General features: G+C 34.9%; 1 protein-coding gene across 1 annotated transcript in view; it reads right to left on the bottom strand.

Moving 5' to 3' along the window:
- OTOGL (otogelin like) overlaps positions 1-17,349 on the bottom strand; it is a 146,966-nt gene that overhangs the window by 85,064 nt on the left and 44,553 nt on the right. Inside the window, 7 exon segments of the mRNA XM_033116163.1 lie at positions 2,918-3,049; positions 3,781-3,888; positions 7,894-8,056; positions 9,666-9,718; positions 12,010-12,084; positions 12,895-13,060; positions 14,949-15,158. Coding sequence (XP_032972054.1) covers positions 2,918-3,049; positions 3,781-3,888; positions 7,894-8,056; positions 9,666-9,718; positions 12,010-12,084; positions 12,895-13,060; positions 14,949-15,158 — 907 coding nt within the window.

Genomic DNA, 17,349 nt, shown 5'->3' with positions numbered 1-17,349 from the left:
AGGACGGACATACAGATCAAATAATTAGTTATTAAGAATTCACCAAATACCCAACAATTTGCTAAGTTATTTGGGTAGGAAAAAAAGAAATGGAAGGCATGATCACTGTCTTCAAAACTTTAGAATTTTCTTGGAAAAATATTTTCTAATATAGAATATATAGAATAGGCAGGTCTCAGTTAACATTAAATATGACATAAAAATGTGTTTATTAAATGAATGAAATGATAATGCATAAGCACAGATCATTGTTACATAATGGAAAATGTCTGCAAAGACGGTGATAAGTTGACAAGGTTTTAAATTATTTTAGTAAATATTTTTAAACAATTTTTTCCATATACAAAATGAAAATAAAGCTTGGAAGAATTTTTGTTTTACTACTTAAAATGATACCATAAAAAGCGTCTTTAGCTAACATTAATGATATATCCCATGGAAACATGCCATGTTTGATGTGATATTGTCAACAATGCTTCCTTTTTCCTGGATGTAACTTGAAGTTTACTATTCAGAATAACAGGAATTTTTCATAAACAATAAAAATCAGTTTTTTAAAGAAGAAAATACTCTACATCCTTGCTACTCAAAGAATTGGCTGCTTGTTAATCAAGGTGGCTTGTAAAAATTGCAGAATCCAAGATCCTGCTCAGAATCCATGGAATCAGGATCTGTATTTTACAAAATCTTCCCATGATGTATATGCACATGAAAGTCTAAAAAGTATCGTTCTACATACTTCATGTTGAAGGCATGTATACCCATTTACAGCAAATATTAGATTAAGTATAAGCATGTCGTTTCTACCCTCTAGTAGAAACTGTTAAAAAATTGAACAGGTAACTTTTCAGCTCTTACAATGCTACAGAATTGTGCTAGTCCTATGAGGACCCCAAAAGAAGTGTAGCACATAGTTCTGACATAAAATGATACACAGTCTAGATGAGCATATACAAAATAATCAGAATATAATGAGCTGCTTACTTTTGACGTAATGTCTATAAATATAATCGGATGTAAGAACAAGACAGGTAAATGTAAACTGGAAATACCACTTTGTGGAGCAGAGCAGAGGCAATCAGGTACAGAAAATACCCTGAGAAAAGACATAGAGGAAGGATGGAGCTAACAGAAAAATTTCATAGGAATTTTGACTTTATGGAGACAGTAATTGGGAGTCACTGTTGTTCTTAAAAAGCAATGGCATGACAACAATGTGAGTCTTAGAAAAATTAATAGAATGAAAAAATGTATTATTGTGGGGATATACTTGAGTCGGAATGACAGAGAGGAAGTTGAGGGTCAGAGCTGTACATGTCTATTTGGAATTCATCAGTCTGAAGGGGTGGTTAAGATTGGGGATAAACACACAAGCATTAGGAGAAAAGGGCAGAAAGTCAAGAACAAGAACAGACAAGAACAGTTCCGTCAACATTCATTGAATAACTTTGTTCTCAGCACTGTAGTCTGCGCTGGTAAAATGGTGACTAAGGCTTGATCTTTGTCCTGAAAGAGCCAGCTCAGTCATCTAAGTTTGGGTGGGGTGGCGGGGAGGAGGGGGTAAACAAAGAAATAAAGCAGAAGAAACATTGAAGGACTGAAATTGCATAATATCCAGATCAGAGGAGGGAATTTAAAGGAGTATCAGAGATACCTAAGTGTCAAGGGAAATGAGGATTTGGTACAAAATCAGTCTGACCCATGTTCAGAAAGAGGTATCAATTTACGTATTCAGATCTCTAAACTGTTACGTATGTTTCCAACCTTCTCAATTTACAATCTAAATTTCAGGGGTTGAGAAAATTCTGATGTAAAACTGTTTGTAAAACAATGCTTGTCCTAAGAGAACAAATACTTATAGGAGGTAGAAGCATCACGAGGCCTTTCAAAACAGCACAAAACAAAATAAAGTAAAAACCTTATGGGCAAGTTGTCATTATCTATAATTACCTGAAATCCATTCCCAGGAATTTATTTTTTAAGAAACTTAAAATTGTTCACAAAGGAGGCTTAGAGTAGTACCAAAAGGAAATTTCAATGGTTTAAAACATAAGCAGAAGCTTTATTTAAGTTTGGAAGCATACAGATTTTACTGTTCATTTTCTTATTTAATCAACCAAATACAAAATGGGAATGTGTCTACTTTCGTGACACATGCTTAGACAACAGGATCACACACAAACCTGCAATAATCTAAAAGCCAGGGGGGTAAAAAAAAAAATGTTCTCAAGATAATCCCAGTTACCTTGCCGAAGGAAAAGCTTGTCATGTTGTTTATTTTTGTGCAATTTCTTTCTAAAGCTTACATTTTTCATTTAAAACTTTAATTCTCGGATCAGTGAGATCTAAATAAAATTTATGTATACAAAATATACAAAAACATTAAAGATATGATAAATTTTAAGGATTTTATCAAATATACAAAGCCCAGCATTTACCAAAATATGTCCTTAAAACAGCATGTCTAGAATTGAGAATATATTTTGACTGCAAGAACTGTAAACAATACGTCGTCCAATACATGATCTAACATCTTATATTTGTATTCACTAATCTAAGCCAATAAGTAATAAATAGTTGACATTTATTGAAAAGTAAATATACATCAAGATCTTTCTGAGACTTTTGCCTATATTTATCTCATTTCATCCTAAGAACCCTGGAGACAGGTATAGTTATTATCTTCATTTTACAAATGAGGAAACAGAGGCACAAGAAAGTTTAAGAATTGGCCCATCGCTTATAAATAATGAAACTCTAGAGTAAGCCAAAGAAATCAGTTTAAAATTGTTTAGCTTTGATAGGTTTTATTAATGACATTGGGATTTGAGATCCCCTGGCCCAGCATACTTGCTTTTCATATTACATCCTTACATGATTGCAAATAAAAGTATAAGTAATTGGGACATACCTTTATCAAAATACCTGACAATCACCAATATAGTCATATTCCAGTCCATCAAAAGAATGATAATGCCGGTCCCCATATATTGTGCACACAGCTGGGCATGGAAAATATGTGCAGTTGAACATTCCTCGTCGACAAACACTATCAGAAAATAACACCCGTTACCTTTTAAGAAACTTGGCTCTAATTATTCTTTTTCAAGTAATATAAATATTGGAAGGTTTGTATTCAAGAGCATTCACTGAGCTAAGTCCTTATAAATATTGCCAATTTATTCTGATAACATTTATACACTGACAAACTAGCCATGTATTTACCACTTTATATAAATTATCAGACACCACAACCAAGCCTAGAAATTGTGCCTAGATAATATTGAAAACAGACAATGGAATAAAACTTTAAACATAGGCATGTTTAGCTGGTCACTAAAAGGCCACAGTGTCCTCTCTTATACTTGAGTCAATTTAAATATATTAGACATGAATTTTTTCAAGCTTAGAATTTTGATCCACATTTTAAGAAAATTGTATTTCAATTTTATTTTATGGTATTCTTTTGGCTTATTTCCAAAGAGAAGACGTCCCTTTAAATATGACCTTCTCTTTGGAATATTTATCACTTTCTTATAAACTGGACATATTTTTCCAATTAAATTATCATATTTCACATGTTTCTTCTGTTATTGAACAAACTAATGGTACAATCCCCCTATAGACAGTAATTCTCCAACAATGCCTGAATGCCTTTAAAAATCTTACTCAGGCTTGATTTGGTTTTTGCTAAAGTCAGTCACATTAAGTAAATATAAGATGATCGACACTAATACAATTGAATAGGAAAATTTTTGTAAAATAAATGAATCTCGTTACCAGGTATAACATGGTGTAGCTATCACTTCTCCTGAGAGGTACTCCCAATCTTTCCAGATACACGGACAGCTCTCAGGAATGTAACACTTTCCTTTGTGCTCCGCCAGTCTTCCAAAGGAAGAAAAAAATGCTATTTAGCGTATATGACTAATTTCAGTTTTAAAAGAAGTCAGTACTCGTGTCATATTCAAAACTGTCTCTATTTATTACAGCTATCACAGGCACATTCTGCCTGGCCCATTGGGGGGTGAATCCAGTCTTTCTCCCCTCCTTTTCCCATGTAGTACCTTGCATATCACAGTAGTAAGTAAATGCCGGGTAAATGATTGGCTGCAATATTTTAACCCTTTTGTTATTACTTAATAAAATAAAAGGGAGACAAAAACCTGAATTCCTGGATAAAGTGAGTTATTCTTTAAAAAAATAAATAAATAACTTAACATGGAAGTAAAGTCCCCTTTCTTCAACATTTACTACTTAGAAGAGACTGTCGGTATAACAATTTTTTATAAAATAGTGAATTATGAGATGGATAACATTTTCTGTAGGAGACAGAGAGAGGAATCAAAAGCTTCTTTTATAAGAGCTTAAAGTTAAAATCATGAGAGTTTAGTTCAAGTGTGTTCTGAATAAAAAAATCATTATATCAAGTTTTCACATTATTATTAACATATCAAGTTTTGAATATTGGTTTTCTTTCAAGTGTTATTGCCTTCCTGAAAGATTACCTCATGAAAAGTATCTGAATATATCTATAAATATAATAATTAACACAAAATAATTACTCATAATCTCAAGGAAGAATTAATTTTGTTGTCAAAATATTTTAATCTGAAGATTAAATAAATACATGATATATATTTCAATATAATATAAATATATACATACTTTTTCAATATTATTAAAATCTTTTTTCAAAAATTACTTTCACAAATAGTAAAATAATAAATAACAAATATAATAATTTAAACATAATAACAATGTAACATAATAAAATAATTTAAAATACATGACAGATAAAATAATAGTAAAAGAAAATAAATAGCTACTAAAAATAGATAAAATATATAAAGGTTTTTTTTCTGAATTTGTTTCCAAATGTCATAATTCAATGCTATAAAAATTAATGTAGAGGTAAGGAATCCTGAATCTTGCCTCTTCTCTCAACAGAAATAACATACTCCATTAGTGCTCTGCTTTCCTCTCAACGCTCATTGAACACAGTACTGAATGAAAGTCCTCATTCAATGTATACATTGTCACTTGACTTTAAGCTCCACTCAGGAAGATCATGAATGTGTGGTTAATGGCTATGTCCCAATATCTAGTACATAGCAAACACATAGTTATTGAGTAAAGGTAAATAAATGAACCTATGTATATAAATGATGCACTACCGCTTTCAGATGTCTTTCTTTCAGACAAAAATGCCCCACAGTCCATGATTTCTCACCTCAACCCGCCCCAAAGTTAGAGCCACTTTCCCTGGACATTGCCTCTCTCCATTGTTCGGGAAACCTTTCTTCTCCCTCGCTCTGCCCGCAAGACTTCTTCTCATCATTTAAAATTCAATTTAGCACAATCTTTTCAGTGCAATCTTTTATGTCCCATACTCCCTGTACATAGCAATTTGTACAAATGTTTATTGGAGGATTCTTCAAAACGAATGAACTCTGGCAAGTACTTTATTAAATGTCTTAACAGAGATCATAAAAGCAAGGACAAAAACTAATATTTTCCAGTGCTTATTATGGCCACTATACTAACCACTTTCAATGCATCAGTAATTCATCTAATTTTAGTGACAATCCGATAGAGTAGATTGTATCGTTATCTTACACATGCATTTTCGTACCCACCATCCCTGTAGCTTAACACTCTATCCCAAACATTATGTGCTTCAAAAAAAATTAGCTGTCCAGTTGTTTAGCGGAGGGATACCTCACCTAAATGAACCACAATCCCTATATATCCAGCCAGAGTAGTGGCTTTAAGTAGTTATGCTAATGACTGATGACTTTTTCATAACTACTCAAAACTGGCAGAAGGAAAAAGAAAGCTATAAATCATTTGTAAGTTAGCTCCATTAAGCAGGCTTGGACAGTGGGGTAAGTACTAATAAAACATTTACTGAGCACCTACCATATGACTGGTATGCTGCATCCATGAAATAGATAATATGACACCCATTTTAAAAAGAGGAAGTTGAGACTTGAAGTGGATGAGTAACTTGCCCAGACTTACTTCAGTTAATAAGAAGGAGGACCAGTATTTGAACCCAACTCTATATAACTCTTTCTACTATATTACTCCCCATTTCTTGAATCCACAGTGATTTCTAAACTAAGGTATGTAGTCCTTCTGTAGTTCCCTCTGAGAACTGCAGGTATTATCAGGAGCTTCTTGGAAACAAGTTATATTAGACATATTATCCTAAAATAAGCCAGCCAAGGTCACATGGAAGATGATCCAAATCATATTACTATAAACAACTTTATAATAGAAAGTTCTGTTTAATAGAATTATTTCCAAATCATTCAGAGTCCTCTTAGTCAGTTCAACTTTGTTTATTTAATACAGTAATAGAAGGTGGGAGAAAATTTCTTTACATTTTTATAATGAGATTTAACCAGTAAATAAATAAATCGTTGTTGCACTGAAAGCCAGAGGTGACAGCAAATAGATTTTTTTTAAAATAATAGCATCAATCAAAAGCATATGAAACAAAATTAGGATGTAGCTGTATCTAATCAGTAATGCTTCCGTAAGAGTTGTAATCAAATCAAATCAATCAAGCAATGTTGTGAATTTCAATTATTTTATCATAACAAAAGTTCTATTTCCCTGGTCCTTTTTACTAAAATGTCTTCCTTGCTCATCTGCTCTAGCCTGATTTCTACCTGCCTTTATTTTCCCATGCAGACTGTTCTTTCAGCTTTCTCCTGTGTCCTTTTTCTCCAAAGAGATTGGTACAGTCCCAACTTACTCGGCTCTTAGACCTATTCTAGATGGGGACCATTTAGACAAATGCAACTCTCCAAGGAAACAAACCACAAAACCTCTCTCTTCTTCACTCATGGCTTCTATGAACTGAGCTCAGGAATCCCTTTGTGTGAATGTGTTCATCAAGGAAGAATGGGTGACCTATTTGCCTTAGGTGGCCCTCCCTCTGAGCATTGCCTCTATTCATTACCAGGAGAGGGAGGGCTAATGTGGCCAGATTATATGTGTGCCTCCAAGAAGCTAATAGCACTGGATTCTGCATTTGTCTGCACATGTATTAGGCATTCCTGCTACTAAAGGAAATTTATGAAGACAAGAGTAGATTATGCTGCCATAAAATACTAACCCCTACTTACTGAGTACACACACACACACACACACACACACACACACACACACACTTCATAACGCCTAATTGAGGCTTTAAAGGAACTTGCAGAAAAATCTCTCAGCTAGCAGCAGAGCTGGGATTTGAACTCTGGTATGTCTGAGACAAACCTTCCACTGTTACCCACTGCCCTCCGGAGCTTCCACACACCATTCTCTGTAACATCCATTAGATAAAGCAGTTGGTATCACCATTATAACTGAACATCAATAGTAATAGCACAACAGAATATACAAAAGACATACACTTAAAGTGTTGTCAGTGAAGAGTGGCCCACTATCAGTTTTGCAAAATTGCAGTTGAATCAGGAAGTAAATGCCAAGTCCATCCTGAAATGAGTTTCTCATCAATTCACTACATTACTGTAATATTATATTAATTAACTAATACTTTTTTAATACTTTAATACTGTAGTACCTTAATAACATCACACACACAATATACTTGAATAACATCGCATACATATGTGTAACACTATTTAATCACACGTTATATGCAGTATGTAATATCTCACAGATAACATATGTGATATGTTACATGAACATAGCACAATTATTAAATAGCCTTCTAGTTACCAACTAGAAGTGGTTATCTGGTTGACTGGTGGTTAGCCACCAGTCAGAACAACCATTTTAGTTATTTCTGTAAACAGTGTTTTTAAGTGCTCTTGTGTTTTCTATTAAATCCTGAACGTTATGTATTATCAAGAAAAATAGGCTTACCCTGGAGCACAAACACATCCACTTATGCAGGGTGAGGATGGGGCACAAGTGAAGTTCATGGCCAGGTTTGCACATGTAATCTCACAATTTACACCACCAGCTGGCAATTCAGCATCAGGAAACCTGCAGTCGAAATACACTTTTCCCACGGGGCAGGCATGAACTTCAGGGACAAGGCACAGACAAAGGACCATTAACTTTATATTTGATCCATAGACAGATATTCATGTTGAAGTATTTTTGTCATCAAAACACAAGTCACTGTAGAATATTTTAGGAATTATTACTAGGTGATTCTTTTACCCTATGATGTTTGGTTAATCTGTTTACAAACATTCTCTAGCTAGCTTCCCTTTAGTCACCTAAATTTCCAAAACCTATTTTGAGTTTGAAACCCTGAGCTGTCGTACATAAAGAGATAATGGAACAACTAGTAGGTAATTTTCTGAGGTCAACGAACAGGATATTTTGATTAAGACAAACATATGCTGCCAACTTTTGAAGAATGACAATTAGTATTTTTAAACTTTACAAATCCATGTGTTTATAATGAGCACATGATACTTTTAGATCTTGCTTCACCTGAGTCCTTATTGGACGTCAGTCCTCACTATACTGTAGATGTACAGAAGTGGACATAATGATAGGTAGCTTAGGGATTATATATGCCTCCAGAAAGCTTTGGGGCTCAGAGGGATTAAATAAGTTTTCTTATTTGGGACCAAAAGGATCAAATATTGTGGATTCCTCAGTGAAAAATCTGGCCACCTGGATTTCCCCTTCTTCAATTATGAGTCACCCTGAAGCAAATGGCAGAAGGCAGGGATGGCCCAATAGCTACTGAATATGTGTGTGGTCCATGAACATACCCTGTGAGAAGCCCTAGATAGCCTGAATCTTCATAAAGTAAATCCAGAGCACACAATTCAAAGCTAATTTATAATAATATATATATTATATATATATAATATATGATATATGTAATATATCATATATAATACATATAATAATATATATAATATATATACATGGCCGTGCAAATGAATAACAAAGCAACAGCTCGCAATTAGTGTCATCAGACTACACTCTTCTTGCCCATTAAAATCAATGAAAACAGAGTTGTTTATTCTTTGCCTAGAATTTCTCCACAGTGACTAAACATTTGAGGCTTTTGGTATGGTGAAAATAAATTACATAGCATTCCCCATTATATAGGATCTCCAGGAATTATATGAAAATGTAAAATGACATTCTAAAGAGAAATGGCAGTAGATGTAATTTTATGTGCCATTTTTAAAGTGATGGCTGCTAGTCCTAGAGCCCTGCTACTCATACTGCAGCCTAGAAATGGCTGGCACTGGCATCACCTTGGCCATCAATAGAAATGTAGAGTCTTAGGCATCACTCCTGACCAGCTGATTCAGAATCAGCATTTTTAAGATCTCGAGGTGATTGTGTGCACATTGAAATCTGAGAGGTGCTGGTCTACAGTAGTTTCTCAACTGCTGCTGCACAAGTGAGTCACAACTGGTACCTGGATACACATCCCTGAAGCCCTTGGGGCACCTGGGGTAGGCAGCATCTAGGCAGCACCCTGGTTTGATGAGCTCTGTCCCTAAGCAGCCTTATATGCCCCAAAGCAGACTGTCTTACAAATGTTATAATTTCCAATGTGAAAAAAAGTTAGGAAGCACTGGAGCATCATGTTGAGAAAAGTTGGGGATATAGTAGCGCTGCCTTCTCCTTAAGGAAAATATCTATCTACATCTTACCAGTAGAGGGCGTTGCTGGTTCATCACATTTCACAGTTCCATTTGAACATTGGCTAGTAAAAGTAAACAAACAATGTATGAATCCAAACTTCAATATTTTTCTGTATATCAAAAACAATATAGTGTGTAAGAATTGATTGAGTACATATACAAATGTTATTTTTTCCCCACAGAATTTTTTACAAATAAGTTACTGGCTTAGGTCTAATTAGGAGAGAGCTATTTCAGTTCAACAACATTTCTATCGAACATATGTGTGGGACACTGTGACAGGGAATACAAAGACCAAAATTCAGAGTTTTTACCCAAGTATAAAGGCTATAACATTTGGTAGAAACGTAGTAGAAAGCCATGCAGGGGTAGGGCAATGTTTTATATAACAAAGTGCAATACAGGAAGTGACAGGAGATGCAGATGGCAGAGTCAAAGACCAGCTCCTACTGAGATGCTAAGACTTTATCCCTGAGGTAAGGTAGCCACTGAGCTTAGTCAGAGAAGTGATATGGTTGGTTTGAATTCTAGAGAAATCATTTTGGCAGCAGCATTGAAAATAGAATGGAGTCACATCTTCCTTGCAACTTACATTCTAAAGTCATGGCATAAGACTAAAAGCAAATACAGGCAAAATTAATCTTGAAGGTCCCGTAAAAAGATATCACGATAGGGAACAACACACCAATTCTCAACAACTCCAACATAAAGAGTTTTTCTTTCTCCAGCTTTGGACCTGATGATTTTCCGTATTTGAGCTCACATGAAGAAACTGACTGATACATATATAGGGCCACGTCACATGCAAAATATGCTTATGTATTGTCTAACACTAGCATGACACTCAGAGGTGTGATTTGCTCCCACTGAGAATAGCAGCGAGGAGCTGAGACAGAGAGCCAGCACTTCCATATCATACAGGCTTTTTGTGACAGGCTTTTGGAGAGGAATGGCAAATGAGGTTGCGACACTAATGATATATCTTCTTTTTCACTGAGGAGGAATAATTCCTTCATTTTTTGCCAATTTACTTAAATAAATTCAATTATGTTAAATTCAAGAGAGCTGCATAACACCTGGCAAAATGGAAGGGGACAAGACTAGAGGCAAAAAATACAGGTAGAAAGGTCCAGGGAAGAGATGGTAAAGAGACATTGTTAAGTAGTGGTGATGGAAAGGAGGGGGATTTCAACTACATGCAGAAAGTAAACTCCAGAGTCATTGGGAGTTTATTGGCTCGGGTTATTAAGCAGGAGGAAGGAGTCAAAAATGACTCTCATTTCTGGCTTAGGAAACTGTGGTTGGTAGTACAACCTGAGAGAAAGATCCAAGAGCTGGTTGCTTTTGTATCATGATTGAGGAGTGGAAGGAAGGGAGATGGAGGTAACAGTAAGGTAAATTGAGCTTAGACCGCATACTGCTGTGAATATGAAACAAGCTGCAGAGCAAAGTAGGCAAGAGAACAATCACTGCAGAGCCACGTTGCCTGAGATCGAATCTGGCTTCATTATCAAGTTGCTTAACTGCCTGTGCGCCATTTTCCTCACCTGTAGACTGAGAATAAAGCACCGGTACTTATCTTTTAGGATTACAGTGACGAGTAAGTGTATTAATAATAGGCATAAAACACTTAGAATGCTGCTAAGACTACAGAAGGTACTTAGTAATGGTGAGATCATTTTGTGATCATTATTTTCTACTATTAACTACCGTCTACAATGATCTGTGGGCACCCGTGGTACAATGATTAGGTTGGTGCAAAAGTAATTGCGGTTCAAGAAGTTAAAACTAATTGCAAAAACCACAATTACTTTTGCACCAACCTAATAGAAGAGGGATGTTAGGAGTTCGATGTAGATCAGAGTGGACTGCTGCGTGGACATGTCTGTATCTTTAACAGACAGGTTACAATCTGAATGAGTATTCTCCTAGGAACAAGTGTCATCTCACTGGGATCAATGATGTTCTAGGGAGGCAGCACCCTCACTCCAGCATGTGACATATTTAAATCCATTTTGGAATTGCTTCTTGTTAAGCCAGTGAATGAACCACAAAACTGAAACCCATCAGTAGCTTGCATTATCTGAACATCCATCTCACTCTTAACTTCTAAGAATCGAACTGACCAAAGGGCTTCCATTTCACTGCATGACCCTTCAATGCATAACTCTTTTCTGCAGTTATGAATACAAGACCTAGCTAGGCATTCCATGTTGAAATGTAATATATATGGTTTTAAACGGTACCTGTATTTTTTAAATTACAATAATCATACGTTAATTTATGGATTCGGTTAAGAAATTATATTAGTACATATTATTTGTCAAGTACAATCACCATCATTGAAATCTACCATAAGCCTGAGGGTGTTGGGATGAGCTCTTCTGGTTGATAAACACTGCCCCTATAATGACACCGGCAATGAAATCTATAAGGGGAAAAAAAAAAACCTTAAATTAATAAAATAGGATATATATTAAAAAAAAAAAACACTAAAATTCAAGGAGACCTTATGCTCTGTGTTGGTAATTTTAAGGCACACTCTAAAGATGACATTATTCTTTGAGACTACAACGAATTCTGTTATACAAATGGCAGACACCATTTAAATGTGAAGTCCTTTAAATTTTGTTTTCTAAGATAGAAAATCTGCATTGTTTTAGTGACAATGCAGATTGTGTTGTTTTAGTCACAAAAAAGTCCCTGAATGTACCTCAGAGAAACTAACTAATATATCATTTAACCCTATGGATAAGCCAAAAGTCCCTTATCTCATGTGATATTTGACAAATTTCTGAGTGCTGACCGACATTGCAATGCTGCTCCTCAAATTTGCCAGATGATGGTGAAACATAAATCTTGTTATTAATTTTGATATGGTAAACACAAGTATAAATGTTCTCCAGGATTAACCATCAGATTCCTTAACTCTTTCTATATTTGTAACATATACAGGATTATAAATAAATAAATAAATAAATAAATAAATAAATAAATAAATAAATAAGAAATATTAAAAACATGACTCACAAGCAGATCTTTGCAGATATGCACACCTATCTGAAGGATAAAAGTGACTGTGCAATAGTGGGAAAAATTGTTTTTTCCAGTAAATGGTGCTACGTCAGTTAGAGTGAGAAAGAAAGAAAAGAAACAAGCATGAAAGCCCAGCTAACCTGTAAGAGCCAAAAGAGATAAAAAGCAGATGCTGTCAACACATTTATTCCTGTGTACTTACATGGGTACACAAAAACTAAGTGTTTCTTCATAGTATTTGCCTTCAGGACAGTTGCAGCCTTCTGCACAATCATCGGTACACTGTTCCGGGGATGAGAGAGAAATGCAGGAGCGGCGACAAAAGGAAGAGCAGTGATGGTACAACATACCTTTCTGGCACACCACCCCTGAGGACAAAGGAGAGAGATTTCCACAGAGTAGAGAAGCATTTTATGCTGGGTGAGAGGTCTAAGTCAGATATAAATCATGAGAAAGAAAAAGATATCATACATCAACAAACCTAGAACCTTACAGAATCTGTAACAGAAGTTAATTAATTAAACCATCTTTGCTTCAATAGAAATACAACAGAGAAATAAAATTTCAATTTTGAAATAGTTCTAAGAGTGATATTCCATAACATTCTTTAATAGCCTGTACCATAGTTTTTAAAAATATTTAAAGTATTTTATATGTGTACATAAACTTCCTGCCCTCACATTTTAAGTCTATTTACTGCTATGCTGACATTATCTTCTTTAGGGCGTTTTTTAAACCTAAGTAAATTTTTAGTCTTCTACAAACAAGACAAAATTTGACTTTATTGATCCATATTCATAGCTTTTATTTTTTGCCTTCTTAATCATATTTATACTTTTTTCTAAACCTTTCCAATTTTTCTTTAGACCAAACTTAAGTGATTACAGTAGGCAAACTAAAACAATCTAAAAACACACTCGTACAAACTCCCAGAAAATACTGGGAAAAAAATATGACTAAAATTATGTGACATGTATAATTGATCTTGAGAGAAAAAAATTAGGGGGGAGGGAGGAGGTGAGTGACACCTCTAGATACCAGAAGTGAATAAGGAAGTAAAATCCAGAAATTTGAGTAGAGGAAAGGAGGATCAATCTGTTGGACTTTACATTTAACTTACGTGGGAATTAAAAATGAAACTTGGTCCTTTATAAGGCAAGGAATTGGGAGACCGTTTACTTGGACCCTCAAAAACGCTCCATCCACAGTTGCAAAGATGGACTAAAGCAGGGGTTAGCAAACTTTCTGGTAAATAGTTTCAGCTTGGAAGGACATATGGGACCTATCACAACCACTCAACTCTGCCCTTGTAGCTCAAAAGCAGCCATCGACAATGTGTAAACAAATGGGCAATAAACTTTATTTACAAAAACACAGGACACCCAAGGATGTAGTTTGCCAACTCCTGGACTAGAAGAAATCTGCCCATACTACAGAAAGATGCAAGGAAAGCCTCTCTAACTCAGTGGGTTCTGTGATAAAATAAAGTATCCTCTGAAAAACCAAAATCCTAGATATACAGCCTGCACAGGTTTGTGATATGGATTTACATTACTTTTAAATTTACATTATCATTGTCTTAGAAACCCCAACCGGGGAAAATAACATCAAAATTGGCCAGTGAGCCCTCTGAAGTGATAGGAAAAGCTTTGCGAAACCACTGGGGGTTAGAGAGGTAGAGAGAGGGATGCTCTTCAAGCCCAGGTCATTAAGGATTCTAATGGAGGGTGGGAGAAATCCCTAATAAACATTAGCTCATAATAAAATTCTAGAACACAAGGAAAGAAAACAATCTACCATGAATGAGAACAGCAGACACCATAACCAGGCGGACTAAGCCCCAAGACCTTGAGATAATACTTGGCTATTGCCTATTTAACTACAAATCAGCAGTGCCATTATAGTACATAATGCTTTTCCCTACTTTCCAATATTTAGATACGAGATTTCTAGAATTTTTTCTTCAAGTTTTTCAAATTACTTCTGTTACATATTTCAAACCATACAGTTACACTCTAAGTTTCTTTATAATAAAAGTCGAAAGTTATTGATGTATCCAACATATCCCTGATTTTAAGAAACAAAGTACTTCATGTGTTTTTCATGTTTGTTCATTATATTTCAAATAATGTAGCAAATAATGTAGCAATATTGACCTTCCTTTTTTTTTTTTAAATGAAATCGGTAATTGCAAATGCGAAAATCTCTAAAGTGTTCTCTGATTGTCTGTAGCTGTGCTCTCACCGTCCTACTCACCACAGAATGAGACATGAGCTCTGAAATCAATGGTAACACCACGCTGGCTGCAGAGGTAGGCATAGTGGGCAAGGGCGTTGCACAGGCAGGGGCTCCCACACTTGCATGCATCATGGCGGCATAGCTGATAGTACAACCCAGGGCTAATGTAGAAGTGGCAAGGAGCAAAGAGCTCCTGATGGATGACATCACAATGTGCTGCGTATCCAACTAACAGACAAAGAACCCCATTAGCACCTCATTTACTAGTCCAGATCTTAATCCTAAATATCAAGTTCCAGAACTATCCGCGCATCATGCGTTCCTAGAAATACGCTGTATTGCTTTTAATAAGAGACAATATTTTCGGCTTACATTGTTTTTATTTGTTTGTTTTTACTTTTGGTAATATTAGTAATGGTACTTAATCTACACTCAATAACATTGTAGCAAAAAAAAGTATTGTATTTTACCTGAATCGCATAAGTAACAGAAGGGTTGCTGGAAAAACCTCAGTCACCCCATTGCCTGAGGAATATTTCAGGAAATCACCCCAATTCTACTATAAAGGATTGGTAAGTGGGAACCTTATCTCCAGACATCCACACACAATAAAAATGGTGCCAGATTGTGGAGGTTATGGCAACTCCCAGGAATACACAATTATGCAGGGTAGTTGGGAATTATCTCATTCCAATGGAGTCTCTGAGGTGAATGGTAATGTAGCAGATGCCACGGAGTCATTGCACATAAGGTCTGCACAAGGCACAATGCACAGGGTTTGATAAATGAATCCACAAATGTGTGAATAAATGAATAATGGATAGAAATTAGGGATTGGAACATATGCTAAAGGACATGAAATACAATTACCAAGCCTTTTGGTGGGGTGTGTGTAATCACTTCTTGAAATTTGTTGACCTTTCCCTAGAGAATGATTGATCAGATACAATTTTTTATGGGAATAACAAAATTTGACAAAACAATCCAGATCCCACCTTCCTGGAAAAGGCTATGTGATTCCTTAATGTAGTAGACCTAGGTTTCATTGATTTCCTCACAGCTAAAATTAATCAATCTTGGAGTTGTCACTGTCTTTGAGAGATCAGACGAGCTGCCAGAGATCAGAAGGTTTTCACTACAAAGGAATTATACTGAATTTATTTTGTTGAGTATTTTAAATATATTTATTGTTGATAAGGAAATACATGGCAATTATCTGAGTATTATATTTTTGCATTGTTCTGCATATGGATATGAAAACAAATGACTTAGACTTTACAACATACTCTTGGCATGCATATTCCTAATCCCCAGGAGCTCCAAAGCAAAGCAATATATCAATGGGGTTTTTATTGTGTGCCCGAAGGATTTGTAGATCAAAAAATATTCCTACTGACATTAAGCAAAAGGGTGACTCAACAAGTTCCTTGTGCAAAAAAAATCTTTTGGAATCCACATCAGCATTTTTGTCTTTTATCTATTTATTTTCCTTTCTTTGGGGATTTTTCTGAATTTACCTATTTGAAATTTAAAAAAAAAGAAAAAAAAGTAGTTCATGGCAAAGGTGAACAAGGATAGTATCTAAAATATATATCAGAGAAGACATAAGATATAGGGATAAAGGTGATTTTATATATCTATGTCTACAGTGTATATCTACATATCTATATCTAGCTATCTATATATCTACATATATATATATGGCATGCAATAAAGGAGGTAATTTTAAAAAGACCTGAGGAAATTGAATGCATCAATTGGACTCTATTCTAACTCTTACATGTTATTAAAGAAATTTTTTAAAAAGTTGCTGCAATATCAGGAGGGAACTGAGAAAGTTAGAAACAAACTGAGCGAGACTAATTAAAGGAGAAGGAGTAACTCTATTAATAGAAAGTTAAGGACAGAATATGGGAAAGTGTTGTTAAATGGGAGTGAGATAAAAGTATTGAATCATAGAGACCAAAAGAGTTTAGTCTAGTCCTCTTATTATAGATAGAAAAAAATGACAAAGAGGTAACAAACTTCTTCAAGTTTAGATATTGGCTTAAATAAAAAGCACTAAAAGCAGCATTATCTTATGTTTTTCCAGTACACCAAAACTATAAATTAATAATAAGGACCATATGACAATCAACAGAATCCTCCCAAACAACTACTACAAAATTGTACTGGCTTCTCATGGTACTCAACCAATATTAATAATGCATTCTTAGAAACTACATAAAAACAGTAAATTAGCCAAAATAATTAAAGAAACAAATCAAAAAAAAATTTTAATCTACTTAAGCATGCACACTTTTTTCACAAAGAAATTTTACAAAATAATAATGATAACAATAATATGTCTTCTTTTACTAAACTTCTTTCACACAGTTTGCTGCTGCTTTAGAAAAAAAATACATAGCCAAAAATTCTT

Source organism: Rhinolophus ferrumequinum, chromosome 10 (assembly GCF_004115265.2).
Source record: "Rhinolophus ferrumequinum isolate MPI-CBG mRhiFer1 chromosome 10, mRhiFer1_v1.p, whole genome shotgun sequence".
Taxonomy (NCBI): Eukaryota; Metazoa; Chordata; class Mammalia; order Chiroptera; family Rhinolophidae; genus Rhinolophus; species Rhinolophus ferrumequinum.
Note: the sequence above shows the minus strand (reverse complement) of the source record. Positions and strands in the feature narration are given on the sequence as shown.